We start from the raw sequence: 19,366 nt of genomic DNA, 5'->3' as shown, positions 1-19,366 counted from the left end.
GCGGATCCACTAATCTGAGCATTGATTTCAGGGCTTTCAAGGACAGTAAGTGCAAATAAATAAATAAAGATAGTTATTGTACAGCCTCAATATGTCGCTTTCATTCTGTCTTGCCTCAGAGATTTCAGACTACAGTGTCTGGGGCTCCTTCCAAGAGAAGGTTGTGAAGTAGTGAAGTGACATCGAAGTGTGGCATTTGCTATAGGTGCATGCCATTCAAAGACGAACGTGGCTACAATATCTCGGAATACGTTGCGATACTGAAATGGTACTGTGTCACGTGCGCTAATAGTATTCAGTGGTTGAAGTGAGTTTCTGTTTGCTAGAATGAGGTTCTTATTATAACTTTACATTTTCCACTTTAATAAGTATTTATTAATCCTGTTGAAGGGAAATCTCATTTTTTGGCCGTGATGTTAACTATGCAGATACGCGAATAAATGGTTCAAGACGTATAACTTACTGTCGAAAGGGCGAATGCAAAATGAAAGCAAGTTCACCTAATACCAGCTGCAGAATCTCTTGGACGTTACATCTTTTGTTATCGTCTTTGATCACACAAATTATTTATGGAAGGACCTTTTTTTCGTATCGACCATTTGGGTATTTTCGCTATCTCTTCGTTAACGTATCTTATGTCGAAACTTACACAATATAATTTATGCTTCCACACTTTACTGGATCCTGAGAACTCTTCAAGTAGGAAGTCCGATCACGCCTGTGGAAACTCTGGTCCTTAAAGGATATGGTGGGAGGATTCAAATGTATGGGTGTCTGTGTGCCTATGTAATCTACAGTACAGGATTTACCTTTCTGAGCTTATCTTGGAGCACTATATAATTGTAAGGGAATATACCAATTTATTTAGTTTATTTATGGAACAAGTTCTTGTTTTTTAATTTGTATATGTATACATGCTGGTAAATTATTTCAGTTGCCCATTGATATTTTGTAAAGTAGTCGAGGAAGATGTAATTATTTTCTTATCAAAGAGACTTATAATTTTTTGACGTTTGTTAATGTAAGTGATTTCCTTTGAGTTGCAAAAAGTACTCTTTTATTTGCCATTCTTCGTGTCACAATTTTTTTTTTTTAGTCGTGTTGAAAGGTCCTGTGACAGTATAGTTTTATCTTCCTGTTCTGTAGTCTTTGTTACCGGTGCGACATTTTGGCGCACTTTGGTTGTGAGTAACAGTGGCATTGGACGAGTTATTTGAATTAGGTGAGGAGATTTAGTGTTTTGAGAAGTCATTTTTGCTTTACAAAGTCACCTTATTGCGCATCATAGGAAACTCAGTAACGTTTAGTGGGTTGTGTCGTGGATGTTCGTAATGTGAATTGTGTGGAACCTATTGTAATGATTTGTTCTCCACTTTTTATGTCATTGTGAAAATGGCAGTGGTACTGAGATGCCAGCAAAAAGATTCTCCAGTTTAAGAGCAGTTACCATAGTTAATGTTGTAGATGAATTTAGTATGTTTCTGTAGGAGTGTTGTGCCAGACGAAGTTAAAATATTACTTTGTAATTTGTCGCTTTAATGTTTATTGGGCATGGTGGTTGGGAGTGTTAAGTTTTTGGAAACGAGCTTGCGTGGTTACTTCAGAAGATATCATTATTGATGTGGAAGAACGCCCTACAGAATTGTACTCTTGTATAATATGGTATTGTATTGGTTACTTTCGTGATACGTTAATAGTACCAATATTTGTGTTGCAGTGTTTAGACACCTCGGCCTTCGTTGAACTGCAACGTGTTCAGTTATGGTGAAAGCAGGCGAATTGTCTTAAACAGAGCTGGTGGAAGTATCGCGACTGGTGTGCGGCGATACAGCCGCAAGTTTTGATACTGACATTTTGGAGGTACGTTTATATATTTGCGGAGTCACGTTGTGTTGTAAATTTAGTGTTTCTACGATCTAAGGGAATTGTAGTCTGTCTGTTAAATGTCCGATTATTAATACATCGGATATCTTTGCGAACTATTTAAATAGAAAATTTCTATGCTGTTTGAATATGTCGGCGTTTTTATTGGAGCAGTAATCAGTTTGTTCCATTGCTTGCAGTATTATATGGCCCTATGCTATATATTGTGTTCAAAATTCTGGGTTTCCAGTTTAGTATTTCACAAAGAAGAATTAAGGCCGATGTTACAGTTTGGGACGCATCGTAATTAGCGTATTATAGACATGAAATGTGTGCTGTTAGACTTAGATGCGTTTCTTTGTTCTTGTTCGAAGTCCTACTTCTGTGTTAAGTCCTGTTTTGAAATTGTTTTGTAAAGGTTTTCTTCAAGTAACATAACCGTTTTTCGTATTCCACATATTGAAGTAAAACGTCTGAAGAAAGTAATGTGAAGGATTATAGTTTTTTAAAATTGAATATGATAAAAAACAATCATGTTAAACTTCACGGCCTTTAACAAATGCAGATTCTCCTCTTGGTTCCTTGTTATGGCCATCTTTGTGGCGACATGTAAATGTCTTATAAAGGGGGCATTACTGAGGACTGGGATAAGACCTGTCAGCTTTGATCAATGACATCAGAAGTTGCCACAGATGGTGTATTGCACGGGTTCAACAGAATGAAGGATGTTGAGGAACAAAGGAATGCAGGACTGAGCAAACAAATGGACATGTCATGTACATTCATATTTCATATATAATAAGTAAATCACTTCTAGGACCCTTAATATCCTATTCTTCAACTTCCTATGCTCAACTAAAGACTAAGATACTACTGTAAAAAAAGAAGAGGGCAGAAGTAACACACACATTGAATATCTGTTGGCATATGAGTTATATCCTGAACTTCAGCTGAAATGTAGAAGTTAACTGCAGTACTGGATACATTTTAACATAAATAGACGACTTGTGTAGGTCAACTTAAGTATGCTATTCAAATTTTACAGGTGTTGCTTTTTTGTCCTCTGCTACTACTAGTGCGCTATTCTTCAGCTGATATTAGTACTAGCAAAGGTGAAAGACCAAAATACGTATCCCATACCTCAGATGACCTATATTTGCCAACTGTAGAGTAGGCTACTAGTGATAGTAAGATGAAAAACTTGATGTACGTAACATTGGCAGCCTTGTACCTCAGTAAAACTGTGAAGGTGGATAAAAGTGACACTTGTCAAATTTTAGCCTATACTTCAATTGACCTATACAAATTTTTTCACCTTTGATACTGACAGTATCAACTGAAAATTATCATAGGTACTTCTGATGATGGCGAACGGTAATTTTGTATCCCGTACTTCAGTTGATCAAAGTAGAATACTAGCAGTAGTGAAGATGAAAATTGGCAACATACATAAATTTTTTTATCCCGTTCTTCTGTTGACTTTGTAGGTCAACTTAAGAAAATTCATAGTTAAACTGAGGCACGAGATGCCAATGTTATGCATGTTGCATTTCTCATCTTTGCTGGTACTAGTATCCTATTATTAAGTTGACCTGTATAGATCAAATGAAGTATGGGTTAAAAATTTTTTGTATGCTGGTTGTTTCACCTTCAATAGAATTAGTATCGACTGAAAAGAATCGTAGTAATACTAGTGCTAGTGTTGGTGGAAAAAGTGACAACTGAAGAATTTGTATTCTGTCCTGCAGGTGACAAACCCTGGTTACAGTCTTCCATATTAATAGGAATAGACAAATAGATACAAATGAAAATCAAAAAGTAAAAATTGTCCATAATGAAAAATTCTTCTAAAATACCTCAAACCCACTGTGAATGAATTTTAACAAATGATCTAAATTACTACAATTGCAAGTCATAGGGCATCGTCCATATCAATTCAGGCAGGCTAGGAAAAAATCTTATCTTCATAGTTTCGGATGTTATTGAACTTGGCATATGTTAAAATGAATGACATAGTAATGAACACATTTTTTGTTTTTTCCCAAAAAATTTCTGCTTTGAGATAATAGCCCTACAAAGATGACACTGCGCATACCATTTTAAATAGGCGAATTTTGGAAAAAATTTAAAATGTTGTACCTCTGGAACAGTTCTAGATATTTTTTGGGTCTTTTATTTGAAAGATAATAGCTTTAAGATTACAAAGAAATCCTCCATTTGGGCTTGTCTGTCAAAGTTCTATTATTATAGATTTCTGAACTTTTCTGATTGATGGAATTTTTTTCTTCCAAAAATGCCAAGCCATAAAATTTGGATTTTTTACTGTTGATTAGTACCATATAGTTCTGTTTCCTGAAGAGGAGAGCTTCCACTTTCAGGTTGAACATGTTTTATGAACAATTGAATTTTTTGCCATACATAATACCTTTATCACATAACAGGCCATAAAAATCAAAAGCTAGCCTTATTTAACACAATTTTTGTTTTTTCAAGCATTTTAAATGGTTCCAAAATGTGTGAAAGGTCCAAAAACTAACAGGTTTCAATTTATACAACTTCTGTGCATTCTGTTCTGTACTGAAATTACCCAGTCAGTGAACTAAGTTTGTCCCACTGCTTTGGTATCTTCCCATGATGTAGAGTGATACCTTCCTGTTGAACTAATAGGAATTGGGGCACTTAAGTCTTCAGAACATTGTGAACAGGAAGTGAGCACAGATGGTGGTGTTGCTGTCCTTCAGCTGGAAACCTATATCCAGCAGCTGGTCCATGTGGTAGCATAAAGTTCACTACAATTTTATTTAACTCGTAGCTGGTTTGTATAATCTCTGCAATCCACCACACACACGCGCGCGCCACAAACACCCCCCTTTCTCAGGTTGTGAATCTGAATATTATCCTGCTGTTTCTGAGATGTTGGCTGAAGAAACAAAAATTTCTTCCATCTTGCTCTTTAAAGAGCATGCAATATGAGTTTGCCCATCACTTTGAGTCCAAAAATGTCTTCTGAATTCCTTTCTCAGTAGTAGTTTGTTTGGTCTATTCTTTGATTTCCTCTTTGGACAAAAGAATGAGGGCTGTGTGTAAGATTTATTGGCTCTCGTAAAATCCTCAACATTCTGAATCACAGCTGTATTTGGTCCAGAAAGATTGGTTTATAACATTGTGCTCCAGCAAGCCTCCTACACCATCACAAGGCCCTTTCCTGTGACCAGTAGCACTGTATACCCAGTCAGTTGGCACAAGTGACTTACTCAATTCAGACAGCTGGTAATGATTCTTAAAATGACTAGGAGCACAATCAGAAATGATCTTCTCTGCCTCTGCTTGCAGTTGAAAAATTTTGCACATTGCTAGTAAAAAACTGCAACACTTTTGGCCTTGCCTTGAAAATATTTCACTCCTGTAAAAATTGAAATCTGGTCATTACTCCAGTGATACCCTTGTACTTCTTGTGGGAGAATTACAGACCTGTTTTCAGCAAAATAATGGTGCTGTAGTGTTACTGATTTCTCTGACCAATTACCAAGTTCATCAATGAAACTGTCAAATGCAACAGGTTTTTAAGTAGTTTATTTTCCTCCCATGTTGCTATGTAATTTCTGCAGTGTTATCTGCTATGTCTTCCAGGCCAAGTGTCTGTAAAGACATTCCCCCTCTCCAGAGCAGTCACCACATTCTTGAAACAAAGTATTTTGATTTACTTCAGACTACCAATGACTTCACACGCCCAACCAAGATACGTCACATGGTCCAGCAGGTTCTTCAAAGTTACCACACAAAGTTCAAAATGCATGCAGTACACACACAATCCGACATCATTAGGTGGGTGCGGAGCTGTTCAGTTAGCTCATAGTGCATGAAATTTTGATCTTCCAATGTGTGAAGTTCTATAGTTGCTCTTATAAACTGCGAGAACGGTCCCATTTATCTTCCAGATAAAATGACTGCACTGTTTGAACTTGAGCTGCTTCTACTTGATGACCAGAATAGGGACCTGGTCTTCCAAAGACTCCTTTTACAGACCTCACATTTTTTGAATTGTTTACCATGTACTTTGATACTGATGGAATATGGAATGTAGTTCAAAATAAAGCCTGTTGTGAATTGTCTGTAAGATAGCAAGAAGTGGCACCTCAACCCTACAGTAGAGAGTCACTCTTAATATATTTCATAACATTATTCTTTCTCAGATATGGTAACTTAATTTTTTTGCAGGTTGGTTATTTGCAATGCAAAATATAGACTGTGGCTAACCTTCCAGTTCTAATCATAGTCAGAAAGTAGCATACTCTGATTTTGTATCAGGTTGGCTTATTTGATAGTCTGCACTTGACTCGTAAGATTTTGTTCAAATTTGGTGTGTGCCTTTGCTAAATGAGATGATTTACAAATTTCTAGCTTCCAAATGCTTTGTGAGGAGGGATCTCATAAGTGAAGAGCATAGAAATGTTGGATTAGTGTAACAGAACTTCATCTTTGAACTGCTGTAAGACAACAAATAATTGTGGAAAATATGCAAAACATGGCAGGGTAGTGGAACAGTGCATTTGTACATACTTTGGACGTTTTATTTGGGTCCCTAGTTTTGGTCCAAGTGGGACCTAAAGTTCTCAAGAAATTTGTAATGAAAAAGCTGAAGTAGCTAGATTCCTGTTTGTGGTTGGTTTTGAAACTTCTCTTTTAGTGGCTTATTTTCTGGTTGGGCTTACTTGTCTATAAAACTTGTAAGTTTTAACACTTTTGGGCTCATTATCATTTAGATAAACAGATGTGAAAGTACCTTAGAACAGATTTGCTGCAATAGTGAATTTTGAACCCTTTTATCGCTGAAGGGATACCTCATCCATACTTGGGTCAACTACCATTTGAAAGAGCATCTTTTTCTGGCTGCGACATTAAATATGGCAATTTACACACAGTATGCCAAACTGAACTGTACTTATTGAAATTTTTTGTCTGATTTGCCAGTTTCATTCAAATACCTTAAATTCTTTCCATTTATGTTGACAATTTTAGTGTGATCTTGGCACAGATTCATATTTTTAAAGTTGGCTCATTATCTACATTTATACTCCACAAGCCACCCAACGGTATGTGGCGGAGGGCACTTTATGTGCGACTGTCATTACCTTCCTTTCCTGTTCCAGTCGTGTATGGTTCGCGGGAAGAGCGACTGAGCACACTCGAATCTCTCCAATTTTACAATCGTAATTTCCTCCCGAGGTATAAGTAGGGGGTAGCAATATATTTGATACCTCATTCAGAAACGCACCCTCTCGAAACCTGGCCAGCAAGCTACTCTGTGATGCAGAGCACCTCTCTTCCAGAGTGCCCCTCTTGCAGAATCTGCCACTTGAGTTTCCTAAACATCTCCGTAATGCTATCACCCTTACCAAATAACCCTGTGATGAAACGCACTGCTCTTCCTTGGATCTTCTCTCCTCCGTCAACCTGAACTGGTAAGGATCCCACACTGGTGAGCAATACTCAAGTATAGGTCGATGGAGTGTTTTGTAAGCCACCTTCTTTGTTGATGGACTACATTTTCTAAGGACTCTCCCAATGAATCTCACCCTGGCATCCGCCTTACAATAATTAATTTTATATGATCATTCCACTTTAAATCCTTCCGTACGCATACTCCCAGATATTTTGCAGAAGTAACTGCTACCAGTGTTTGTTCCGTTATCATGTATCATGTAATCATACAATAAAGGATCCTTCTTTCTATGTATTCGCAATACATTACATTTGTCTATGTTAAGGGTCAGTTGCCATTCCCTGCACCAAGTGCCTATCTGCGGCAGATCTTCCTGCATTTCGCTGCAGTTTTCTAATACTGCGACTTCTCTGTATACTACAGCATCATCTGCGAAATGCCGCATGGAACTTCAGCCACTATCAACTAGGTCATTTATTTATATTGTGAAAATCAGTGGTCCCATAACACTCCCCTGTGGCACGCCAGAGGTTATTTTGTCTGTAGACGTCTCCATTGAGAACAACATGCTGTGTTCTGTTTGCTAAAAACTCTTCAATCCAGCCACACAGCTGTTCTGATATTTGTAGGCTCTTACTTTATCGGGTGATAGTGTGGAACTGTATCGAACGCCTTCCGGAAGTCAAGGAAAATGGCATCTACCTGGGACCCTGTATCTAATATTTTCTGGGTTTCATGAGCAAATAAAGCGAGTCGGGTCTCAAACGATTGCAGTTTCCGGAATCCATGTTAATTCCTACAGAGTAGATTCTGGGTTTCCAGAAATGACATGATACATGAGCAAAAAACATGTTCTAAAATTCTGCAACAGATTGATGTCAGAGATATAGGCCTATAGTTTTGCGCATCTGCTCAATGAACCTTCTTGAAAACTGGGACTACCTGTGCTCTTTTCCAATCATTTGGAACTTTCCGTTCCTCTAGAGACTTGTGGTACACGGCTGTTAGAAGGGGGCAAGTTCTTTTGCGTACTCTGTTTAGAATCGATTTGGTATCCCGTCAGGTCCAGTGGACTTTCCTCTGTTGAGTGATTCCAGTTGCTTTTCTATTCCTTGGACACTTATTTCGATGACACATTTTTTCATTCATGTGGTGATTTAAAGAAGGAACTGTAGTGCGGTCTTCCTCTGTGAAACAGCTTTGGAAAAAGGTGTTTAGTATTTCAGCTTCACGTGGGTCATCCTCTGTTTCAATGCCATCATCATCCCAGATTGTCTGGATATGCCGTTTAAATCCACTTACTGATTTAAAGTAAGACCAGAACTTCTAGGATTTTCTGTCAAGTCGGTACCTGGAATTTTACTTTCGAATACACTGAACGCTTCATGCATAGCCCTCCTTACACTAACTTTGACATTGTTTACCTTCTGTTTGAGAGGTTTTGGCTGCATTTAAACTTGCAGTGAAGTTCTTTGCTTCTGCAGTAGTTTCCTAATTTTGTTGTTGAACCACGGTGGGTTTTTCCCGTCCCTCACAGTTTTACTCGGCACGTACCTGTCTAAAACGCATTTTACAATTGCGTTAAACTTTTTCCATAAACACTCAACATTGTTAGTGTCGGAACAGAAATTTTCGTTTTGATCTGTTAGGTAGTCTGAAATCTGCCTTCTGTTACCCTTGCTAAACAGATAAACCTTCCTCCCTTTTTTTTATATTCCTATTAACTTCCATATTCAGGAATGCTGCAACAACCATATGATCACCGATTCCCTGTTCTGCACTTAGTCGAAAAGTTCGGGTCTGTTTGTTATCAGTAGGTCCAAGATGTTATCTCCACGAGTCGGTTCTCTGTTTAATTGCTCAAGGTAATTTTCGGATAGTGCACTCAGTATAATGTCACTCGATGCTCTGTCCCTACAACCCATCCTAAACATCTGAGTGTCCCAGTGTATATCTGGTAAGTTGAAGTTCCGGTACTTTACCAACACAGCTTCGACAGTTTACAATTACGGTACCGACTGCTGCTTGGTCCCCACATGTCCTGACTTTGCCCCGCACTCTTTGAGGCTGTTGCCCTTCTGTAGTTGCCGGAGGCCATCTAACTTCAAAAACTGTCCAGTCCACACCACGCAACCCCGGATACTTGTGTAGCTGCCTTTTGGGTGCAGTGGACTCCTGACCTATCAAGCGGAACCCGAAACCCCACCACCCTATGGCTTAAGTCGAGGAATCTGCAGCCCTTGTGTAATAAAATATTAGAAGTGGAAAACTTGTAGACTAGACTTCAGTGTCATAAATATTCAGTTTCTGTGTTACATTTGGAACATCACACACAGGAAAATAGAACAACCTGAAATAAAGTGTGCAACTGAGAAAACAGTGTTTGTTTTTGCTGTAGCTACTAATGATATTCATGTCACTCTCCTCAAAAACAAAGGAGGCAAGGAAATGTAGCTACCCACATGCAAACGTTTTTGTCAATTTTTGGTGAACTCTGTAGTTCATATTCACAAAGTTACATTCCCAAAAGTGAGTATATTGATTGCAAAACAATAAACTGTAGATTTGAGAGTTGATTTAACGTGACGAGTTCAGTAAAAATTTTCATCTGTGTCCGTTTTGCTCTATAATGACCTCATTATCATTTGCATGAGAAACTTTGTTGGATAATGGTAAACAAAGTATTTGATCTGGTGAGCAGTTGCATCTGAGGAAAATATTAAGACTAAAAAATCTGCTTCAATTGCCAGTAATATTTTGTTGCACAACCAGTTTCGAAGCAGGTGCCACCAACTGCACAGATCCACATTTCTGTGTTATTACTAGAATAAAAATTCTGGTTCAGTTATTTATTGCACAACTGATGTAAAAGCTTAAAGCATCATCTTCAGGTCTCAGAACTGCACAGTTGGGTGCACCTGAAGATGAAGCTGCAGTCTCTGAAAGCGGTTGGCAATAATTTATTGGCAACTGAAGCAGCTTTTTGTTTTATTAATAATGCAAGATAGTGGAGCTTAAAGGAAGGAAGCATTTGTGGAAACATATTTTGTGTAGAAAAAGTTGACCTTTCAGACTTTTAACAAGTATGCATCAGGTATCCCTGCTGGGTTTCAAAAATAATTTACTTTAGAACAAATTTGTTTATGGATGATTCAAAAGGTTTCAACATAAACAGTATTAGGAAAATTATAGATTGCTACTCACTGTAAAGGTCACAGCTTCAGTTGCAGGCAGGCACAACAAAGACTGTTACACAGTAGACCTTTTGGCCAAAGTTTTCCTCAGAAAAAAAAAACCACATTCACACAGGCAAGTGCACCTCACACACAACTTCTACCATCAGCAGCTGTGATCAGAATGAGACTGTCTTACGAATAGCAATCTGGAGTAGAGTGGGGCGGGGAGGGGAGAGGCATAGGAGGGCGTGGATGGGGGGGGGGGGGGGAGAGAAGAGTGCTGTCTGATCGAGTGTGCCGGGACTGCCAGGCACAGTGTCTTGAGGTGGAGGGAGGGGGATGGGGAGTGGAAAAGGAGAGGAACAGGGGAGGGGAAAGGATGGTCACACATGTTGGAAGAGGACAGAACCCGAATAGGTGATAGTATAAGGGGCAGAAACTGTTGGGTGGAGGGTTTGGTTGAGGCTGGGATAATTTTGGGATGCAGAATGTGTTGTAAGGGTAACTCCCAAATCTGGTAGTGGAGGGCTGTGATGCAGCTATTGTAATCCAGCATGTTATATTCAGCTGCATGTTGTCACAGGGTGCTGGATTTTATTTTTTGCCACAGTTTTGTTGTGGCTATTCATGTTGGACAGTTGGTTGGTAGTCATAATAGTATAAAGTTGTGTAATGTTTGCAGCAGAGCCATAGCACAACTTGGCTGCTATCAAAGGTGGCCCAACCTCTGAAGGGGTAAGGGGTAGGATAAGCCTATGACAGGACTAGAATAGGAAGTGCTGGGTGGGAGGATTGATTGGACAGGGTTTATGCCTGGAACATGAGTGGGGATATGATCCCTGTGGCAAGGGATTAGGAATGGCATGGGCATGGTTTAAGATGTCGTGGAGGTTAAGTGGGTGTCAGAGCACAGCTGTGGGGACAAAGGCTTTGGCCAAAATGTGTAACAGTATTGTTGTCTGTCTTCAACTCAACTTATTATCTTTACAGTGCATAGCAATCTGTTCTTTCCCTAATGCTGTTTTTAGGTTTTATAAAAGTTGCTAGGCAGTAAGTTAACAAAAATGTTGTTTTCAAAAATAATACAGACTAATCTACTTGGGAGAATTTTGGTGTACAAATTTTGAGAAATTTTAATGCCACTTTTGAGCAATAATTTTGACCCAAATGACATAGAACTTGCAGAATGTGCAGCATATAGACTGATCTTGCCAGATTTTGCAGCTTTATCACAACTGTTCACAGAAATACAGCACTTCAAAGAGATCTAATTTTTGAAATGTGGAAGTGAGATAAGTACTTGCTTTACCAAGAACTGGGTGCTGTGGGGTGCGCATAGAACATGCAATGTTGATTTTCATGTTAGTTTTGATATGGTGAAGTTACTTCGCCATTGTAGCATTTGTTATGGCTGACATAAAGCAAACACAAGAATTTTAAGAAGCAACATAATTTTTTCAAGCATAAAAATTCGACTGGGCAGTCTGAAGCAGTTACAGTGGACCAGTGTAGCACATATTCAACTGTTGCCAGGCTAGACCACAGCTGCATATGACATGCAAGCTGTCACCTTTTTGTATGCTGACTGGTGTGTTGTCTTGTCCTTTGATGCCAACCATATACTGGTGTTGATCAATTCTGTCTGCAGTAGTTCTGTCAAATTAAGTTCTGCTTCTTGTGTTAATTCTGTGTTGTTTTAAGTCATGCAAGAATGAGTATGGGAGCAACTCTTTGGCAATCTCACATTCTATTTAACCTGAGTTACCTCTTATTTTGACATGAACTTAAAATCCTGATTACACTCTGGCAACTAAAGGAAAGACCTTCGAAAAAATAAAACCCTGCTTATGTCAGTTTCCTTGCTGGTAGTAAAGAGCTTGGCCGTTAAAAAGCATCTGGTATTATGTGGGTTGGAACATTGTGGCAACTATTTGTTGACAGCTTGTACAAAATATACGTGTTTCAAAGTTTTCCTGACCTTCAAAGTAGTCACCACCATTGTGAACGACCCATTGCCAGCAATGTGGAAGTCGTAAGATACTCTTAGCAGTGCCAGTTAAATTGGCAGTTCGTGTGGCGCAGTCTATTGCCTGATGAATTTGTAGCAGTTCTGAAGTGAATGCCGTGAAGTGTTTCTTTCAGTTTAGAAATAGAGTTGAACTCGCGAGGGCTTAAGTCAGGGGAGTGCAGTAAGTGGTATAGCACTTAGCAGTCCAGTCAGTCAAACCAATCAGTAACAGCTTGCACTGTACGTTCTTGAACATTGTTCTGCAAAGTGGTCATATCCTGCAGAAAGTGTCATCACTTCTGTCTCTATGCTGTTAATTTTTGGAACACAAGTATTCGCCAGTAGTACGAGATGAATATATCCAATGTGCTCCGCCATCACCTCAAAGATTTACGTTAACAGGAAATCATTGTGAAATACATGGTTAGAATTCATAGCTACACAGAAACTAAAAAATGGCTTAAAGTTTCAGGATAATGTAGTTGAAGGCCAGTGCACAAATATACTGAGTGATCTTCATGCTGTAACTTACTATTTTGAGCTTTGAAGGGGAGTTGGAAAGCTCTATCCTGACAATGGTAAATTTAGTGACTTGGCTTCCCTGTATTTTAGGAACCACTGTAGCCATTGACATGAAACATTTGCAGTACTTTAAACTGTATGTTCTGAGTCTGCATTTTTAATTACATGGTTAACATTTTGGGAACTTTTTCTTACATTATCCTAAATAGTTTTAATTATACATAACATCATTTTTCCTTTAGTTCAGTAGACTAAGGATATGTATGATATTATTCCCTGAAAATTTGAATGCTATTCTGGAAGTGGTTTCTGAGATTTTGGGAAAATGCACTAGAAAATGTAATTTTTTTGGAACATCTCCTAAAGTTTCAAGACTGTAACTCACTTGATACATGCTTAATTTTTTATTTTCAGTTGCTCGGAAGCACCTTAAACCATACTGTATATCATCCTCTTGATGTTTTTCAGAGTTTTTTCTTCTTTCTGAACTCCTTTGTGGCCAACTGTGCTGCGTACTCTGCTTTATCAATGCGAACCTTGTCCATCCGTTCAAGTTCTCTGATGCAGTTTGCTCCAGGATTAATTCCCATATGCTGTAGCACTTTCATCCTACCAATGTTGCCATCATTAAAAGCAATAACAGCATCACTGCCCCCTCCCTCCCCTGCACTTTAGTATCTTCATTCAAACAAAAACATTCTTTGGTGGGTGAGTCCATATGAGATGATTGAAAAACTCATTGGGATTTTTAGTCTGTCGATGCACACACTTCTTCAGTAATTCAGGACTTCCAGGTCTCTGTAAATAGGTTTTATGATATCCATGACTGCTGCTGGGATGGAATGTTTGATTGTATGAACTGTTTGAGTACTGTACTTTGTGGTAATTGCACCATGAATCAGGTCCAGGAGGGCAGAGGTGGTGTACTAGTTTTTCATCAGTTGACAATCTATGGAAGAAGATGGCTCATACGGTCTGCTTCATTTTCAACAAATCCTTAGTATTATTTCCAATTGCCATCCCATACTGCTGTAGTTCATCAATCATTTTGTCTGTCAGCCTGCCTCTTACAGTTTTACTATTATGAAGATGTTTTGTTGACACTTGCTGATGGCCCATCATTAAAATGTGCAAAAAATTGTGGAAGGGTTGCACTTATGTCACGCTGAATGATTCTCTTCAGTCGTCCTTGGTCCTGTTCTTGCAGGATGTTTTTTTATGGCTCTTCATGTCTCTCAAACTTAGTTTCAACTTCCTCAACCTGGTGCCCGTTCGCTCCTGCACATGACAGTTATAACTCAGCAATCCACAGCCTTCTGTATAAAAATTAGATTTTATTAGATCTTGAAGTAATGCATGTACATAATTTTAACATTTTTAATTGGTGTAGTTTATATTAAAAAAAATACTTTCCATGTTCATAAGTGATTATATATATGATCATTTTATTCAGAAAATTGCAAATTTTATAGTGAGATAAAAATTTGAAAATGTGAAAAAATTTCTAACTCCCCTTGAAGCTGTCTCCGTGACTGTATGTAATATCATTCCTTATAGGATGGTTTTCATTATTAAAAGAATTATTTTTGGAGCATAATTTTTAAAATATCTTTGAGGGGTTAAAACTTCATCTCAGAACATAATTCTTGTTCAGCATAAGAAGGGGTAGATGACCAATATAAAGATTATTTTCAGTTCACCACCTGTGCTTGCAACAGTCCACCTGTGGGCAGTGTTTCCTATCTGGGTGATGTTACAGTATAAAATCAGTTGAGGGAGAGCATAAGGGTTGTCAAGAGAACTTGGTACTGTTTAAAAATTCTAATGCTACCTGGCTATTGTTTTTTTACAGTTAACTTTCACTTCCTCTCCTGGCAGAGTTAGATTATTTTGATAGTAGTACTGTTACCCCTCAACTTTTGTGGCCTTTTGTGAGATGTTTATTGTAATGTATTGATAAAATTTGAGACTAGTTCCCAAAAGGAAATGTCAGGCTGAGAAATACATAGTGTAGTCTATCCACTTTTGAGCCATAGTAGTACTTATCCATTTATGATGTACAACCTCTGACAAAATCCAGTAGTCATGTAAATAATCCTGTAACATGTACATAGATGAACTATGCACTAAAATTACCTTACTGTCCTTCGAAATAGTCACCTCCCACTGAGCTCTGCAATACATGGCCTCGAAACTTTGTAGGAAGTCTTCCTTTGGGATGGCATTCAAAAGGCGCATCACGTTACGTTGGATGTCAAGAATAACGTCAAATCTCTTTCCTTTCAAAGTGAGTTTGAGTCGAGGGAATAGGAAGTCTGAAGGATTGATATACAGTCAGTATGATGCAGCTTAGTCACCACCCTCTTTTTTGCCAGGAACTGTTTGATGACATTGGCTGTGTGTGGGCAAGTGTTTTGAATAAAATACCAGAAACCTTGATGAGTGTCTTGAGATTGTACCCTGCGTAGACGTCGCATGAAACAGGTCAAAATATCAATGTATCATGCACTTTATTGCAGGAGAACTAAACATTTTACAGATGTAATACATATTGCATTTTAAAAAGAAACTCTGAAAGTTCTTTTTACAAACATTCTATATGTGAACCACGAGTGACCTGACAGACGTCAATATGGTAATTGAATTCTTGCCATACGAGTCCCAGCATGGCATTGACTGTGGCAGTCACTTCCTGTATTCTCTCCTGGAACTCTGCTACATCACATGGTAGAGGGGGTACATACATGACATCATTGTGTCCCCACGGAAAAAGTCACACAGAGTGAGATCTGGTGATCGGGGAGGCTATTTTGCCAAATGGCTGGCCCGTTCTGTAGCACAGCCAATCCATCGATGCGGCAGCTCCGTGTTCAGGTATCCATGAGCTACACAATGAAAATGGGGTGGAGCCCCATCCTGCTGAAAGATGAACAGTCAGATTGACACGTTATAGCAATGGCTGATGTCTCAAATGCAAAGTAAGAATATCCAGTGACGGTGCTCTTGGCGAAGAAGAATGGTCCGTACAGTTTGACGTGACAAGGCACAAAAAATGTTTGCCTTTGGGGAATCATGCTTGAATTAAATGCATTTGTGTGGATGCTTTGTACTCCAGATTTGACAATTTATACCTATTCACTTTCCTGTTAGTGTGAAAAGTGGCTTTGTCTCTAAAATGGAAGCGATCAACAATGCCAGCTCCATCCTTATTCAATTGATGCAACTGTGAACAAAACAACACGCTTGTCTTTGTCGTCGTCGTTGAGCTGCTGCACTAGCTCCAGTTTAAATGGTTTGGGATGCATGAGACACTGATCTCTTTGGATTCCTTACAAATGTTATGAATGTCTCTCGTACGCACTCCACATTCACTTCACTCGCTGGGACGTCAGTTTCTCTTTGCTGGGTACAAGTAACCTGCTGTAATGAATTTGTTGTGCCAGTGGTAAAGGGCCTTGTTGGTGGCTTCTTCCCATACTTGGTTCTAAACATATGTTGAACAGCTGTAGCACACTTGTTTTTGTCGAACTCGAACACACAGAAAGCTCGCTCCGCACCAGAATTTGCATGTTTGCAACGACTGCTGACTGTCAGCAAATTAACAAACTACGTTGTGGCGGTATACATAGGAAAAAAAAAACTTTCAGGGCTTCTCTTCAAAATGACATGTTTGGTATCTCTAAATCATTTGGTTCTTGTGCAATAAATGAGTGTTCCTGGACTTTATGTACAGCCTGTATAAAATAGTTTGATTTCAGGGCATGCAATGAATAATATGAAACATAATGGGATCAGTTGTGTAGTTTAGAGCAGAAACTTAATTTTAAAATGTTCCTTTGCTCTTTTATGAGGAGTTGAACTGTTATGTAGTGTGTTTAGATATGAGTGATAAAATTTTAGGTGCTACTGTGATGAAATAATTTGCCTAGTGTGCTATACTCCTGTATCTGTCTGACTTCACTGAAAGTCATGTTAATCTGTCAAATCTTATGTTTCTGTAGATATTATGAAGATCAAAAATTCCTCAAACAACGTAGTGCCTTTAGCTGACTGAGTTATTTATGTATTTTCTTTTTCAGATTGACTGACACATTCACACTCAAAAATGAAAACCTTTCATCCTGGAGACAAGGTTTTTGCAAAAGTTCGCGGATATCCACCGTGGCCTGCAAGAGTGGAAAATGTAGTAGCGTCAACTCCCAATAATGTGAAATATAATGTTTTCTTTTATGGTACTGCAGAAACAGCGGTTTGTAAAGTTGAAGACCTGTTTTTGTATTACGAAAACAAAGAAAAATATGGAAAACCAATAAAGCGCAAAGGTTTTGCCCAGGCGTTAGCACAGATTGAGGGAAGAGAACCTCCACCTCCAAATATGCCAGGTAGTATTCCAACTACACAAAGTGCAGATGGTGAAAGTGAAGGTGAAGGAGACTTGGTCATTGATGAAGCACCGAGAACTTCTGTTTCAAAGCCATTAGTGCCTGATACTGCAGAGGACAAGAAGCGTCCCGTGAAGCGTAAACGTGTGACTGAAATTGGTCCTGATGAACAGGAAACAAAACGAACAAAGCGTCAGAGTACTTCAGGTAACCGGAAGTCTATGAACAAAGAACCTCAGCGCACTCCAGAGAATGTCGGAATACAGCCTTCTCCACAGAGAGCAGAGATTGTAAGTAGATCTGGCCGTAAAATTAAGCCAAAAAAGTTTGCAGATGATGATGACGCTGCTGCAGCTGCTGCATTAGAAGAAGGTGCCATTCAAACCACCATACTTGCTGCTGACGAAGGATCTTCTCAAGAACAAAAACCTTCTGTGAAAATTGAGAAAAGTTCTGCAGACATAGGTGGTGCAAAAGAGCTTAAGAAAACTCTGAAAAAGAACCAGTCTGTGAGGGCAAATGCTCCATCAGGTCAAGCTGTTTGCATCCATATAAATACAGATGAAGAGAAAGCTCTTGAAGGTGCCCTTAAATTGAAGGATTTAATAGAAGCAGGTGATATTATTCCAAAAACTATGCAAATGTACCTTAAAGAAGAATCAGAAAATACACATGGCCAACTGTTAATTGAACGCCGGAAGAGTAAAATTAAATGGCTGAAAACAGAACTTCGCTTGGCACAGCTTGATGGTGCAATAAAAGGATGTCTAGGTTTATTGAGTGCAGATCCTGACAAATGTTTGCAACATTTAGATGAACTCGCTGGTCTGTCTATTGATCCCTTGATGCTCCTCAAGCAACCGAGTTTAGTAGAAACCATCAGGAGGCTTCGTCATTATGTAGGAAATGTAGACAAGTGGAATTTCTCAGAGCAACAAAAGGCACAGTTCTATCCCAAGACAGCCACAATAAGAAATAAGGCAGCCTACATTTACAGCCAGTTTAAATCACTTTTTACTGTTCCTGATAATCAGTCATTTTGGAGTTCTTTTACAGAACGCAAACTAAAATTTCAGAAGGTTACTACAGCATTCCCTAGAGAGTGTGTCCATTCCTTCATTCAGGATTCAAAATAATCAGGAGATCGAAAATCAGCTCAGAGAGTAAGTCTTCTGTTTATGTGTAATGGACTACTGGGAATTCAAATCTGTTAAATATTTGATTCTTCTTATGTACTGATGACCCTCGTATTCATACTACTTTTGAACAGTATTAACTGTTACAGAAAAACACTTCTGAGGTGTGAAAAATAAATGTAAAAAGCTACTGATTTGGTGGACAATGTTTTAACAACCTTACTATGTTAAAAGGACAATTCATAGTGGTTTGTCATTTTGTAGCTCTTTAAATTTGTATGGGCTGTTTTTATGTCCAGCTGTCCCATCAGTTAAGAATACAGTGTAATGTTTTGCATGCTCTATTGTAAGCTTAGTGCAAAAATTATGGATAGGTAATTGTTTCGTATAATAATATGAATTTTGTCCCATCTTGATAATCAATAAAGATCTGTATGTATATGTATCTAAACTCTTTAAGTTTGATTTCAGTTAATCATATGCACTGTGCAGAAACTTTCTTGTCCTACATTTGATGCATGATTTTTAATGTTCACATTAATTTTCACTCCATTCCAGCCTGACAAAAGGATTTTGTTAGTTAACCCTTTGATGTGTTTTATTTGTTAAAACAGCCAATCTTACCTGGATCAGATAAGTGAGTGACAGCCAAGTGTTTACCAGAAAAACACCTAGATTGTGCCCTCCTTTCTGTTCTGTGTTCTGTTCACTGTTGTTATCAGTTGTGGTAACCTTTCAGTTGCAGACTGTAATCTGTAACTTGTGACTAATGGAGAACGTGTTGAGATTTAGAACTGAATTGCACAGTTCTTGTCACCGTAATCATATTGTATGTG

General features: G+C 38.5%; 1 protein-coding gene across 2 annotated transcripts; it reads left to right on the top strand.

Annotated features, from left to right (window-relative positions):
• The first annotated feature begins 595 nt into the window (after positions 1–595).
• Positions 596–18,975, top strand: LOC126267064 (PC4 and SFRS1-interacting protein-like). Of its 2 annotated transcripts, none has more exons than XM_049971912.1 (3): positions 596–842; positions 1,718–1,860; positions 17,092–18,975. In XM_049971912.1, the coding sequence occupies exon 3, from the start codon at positions 17,118–17,120 to the stop codon at positions 18,528–18,530; it is 1,413 nt and encodes a 470-aa protein (XP_049827869.1). In that variant the 5' UTR covers positions 596–842; positions 1,718–1,860; positions 17,092–17,117; the 3' UTR covers positions 18,531–18,975. The 2 variants fall into 2 exon arrangements, with proteins under 2 accessions (XP_049827869.1, XP_049827877.1); XM_049971920.1 differs by lacking the exon at positions 596–842 and adding an exon at positions 1,052–1,222.
• The last annotated feature ends 391 nt before the right edge of the window (positions 18,976–19,366 follow it).

This window comes from Schistocerca gregaria, chromosome 1 (genome assembly GCF_023897955.1).
Source record: "Schistocerca gregaria isolate iqSchGreg1 chromosome 1, iqSchGreg1.2, whole genome shotgun sequence".
Classification (NCBI taxonomy): Eukaryota; Metazoa; Arthropoda; class Insecta; order Orthoptera; family Acrididae; genus Schistocerca; species Schistocerca gregaria.
The sequence above is the reverse complement of the archived record's forward strand: the minus strand, read 5'-3'. Positions and strand labels throughout refer to the sequence as shown.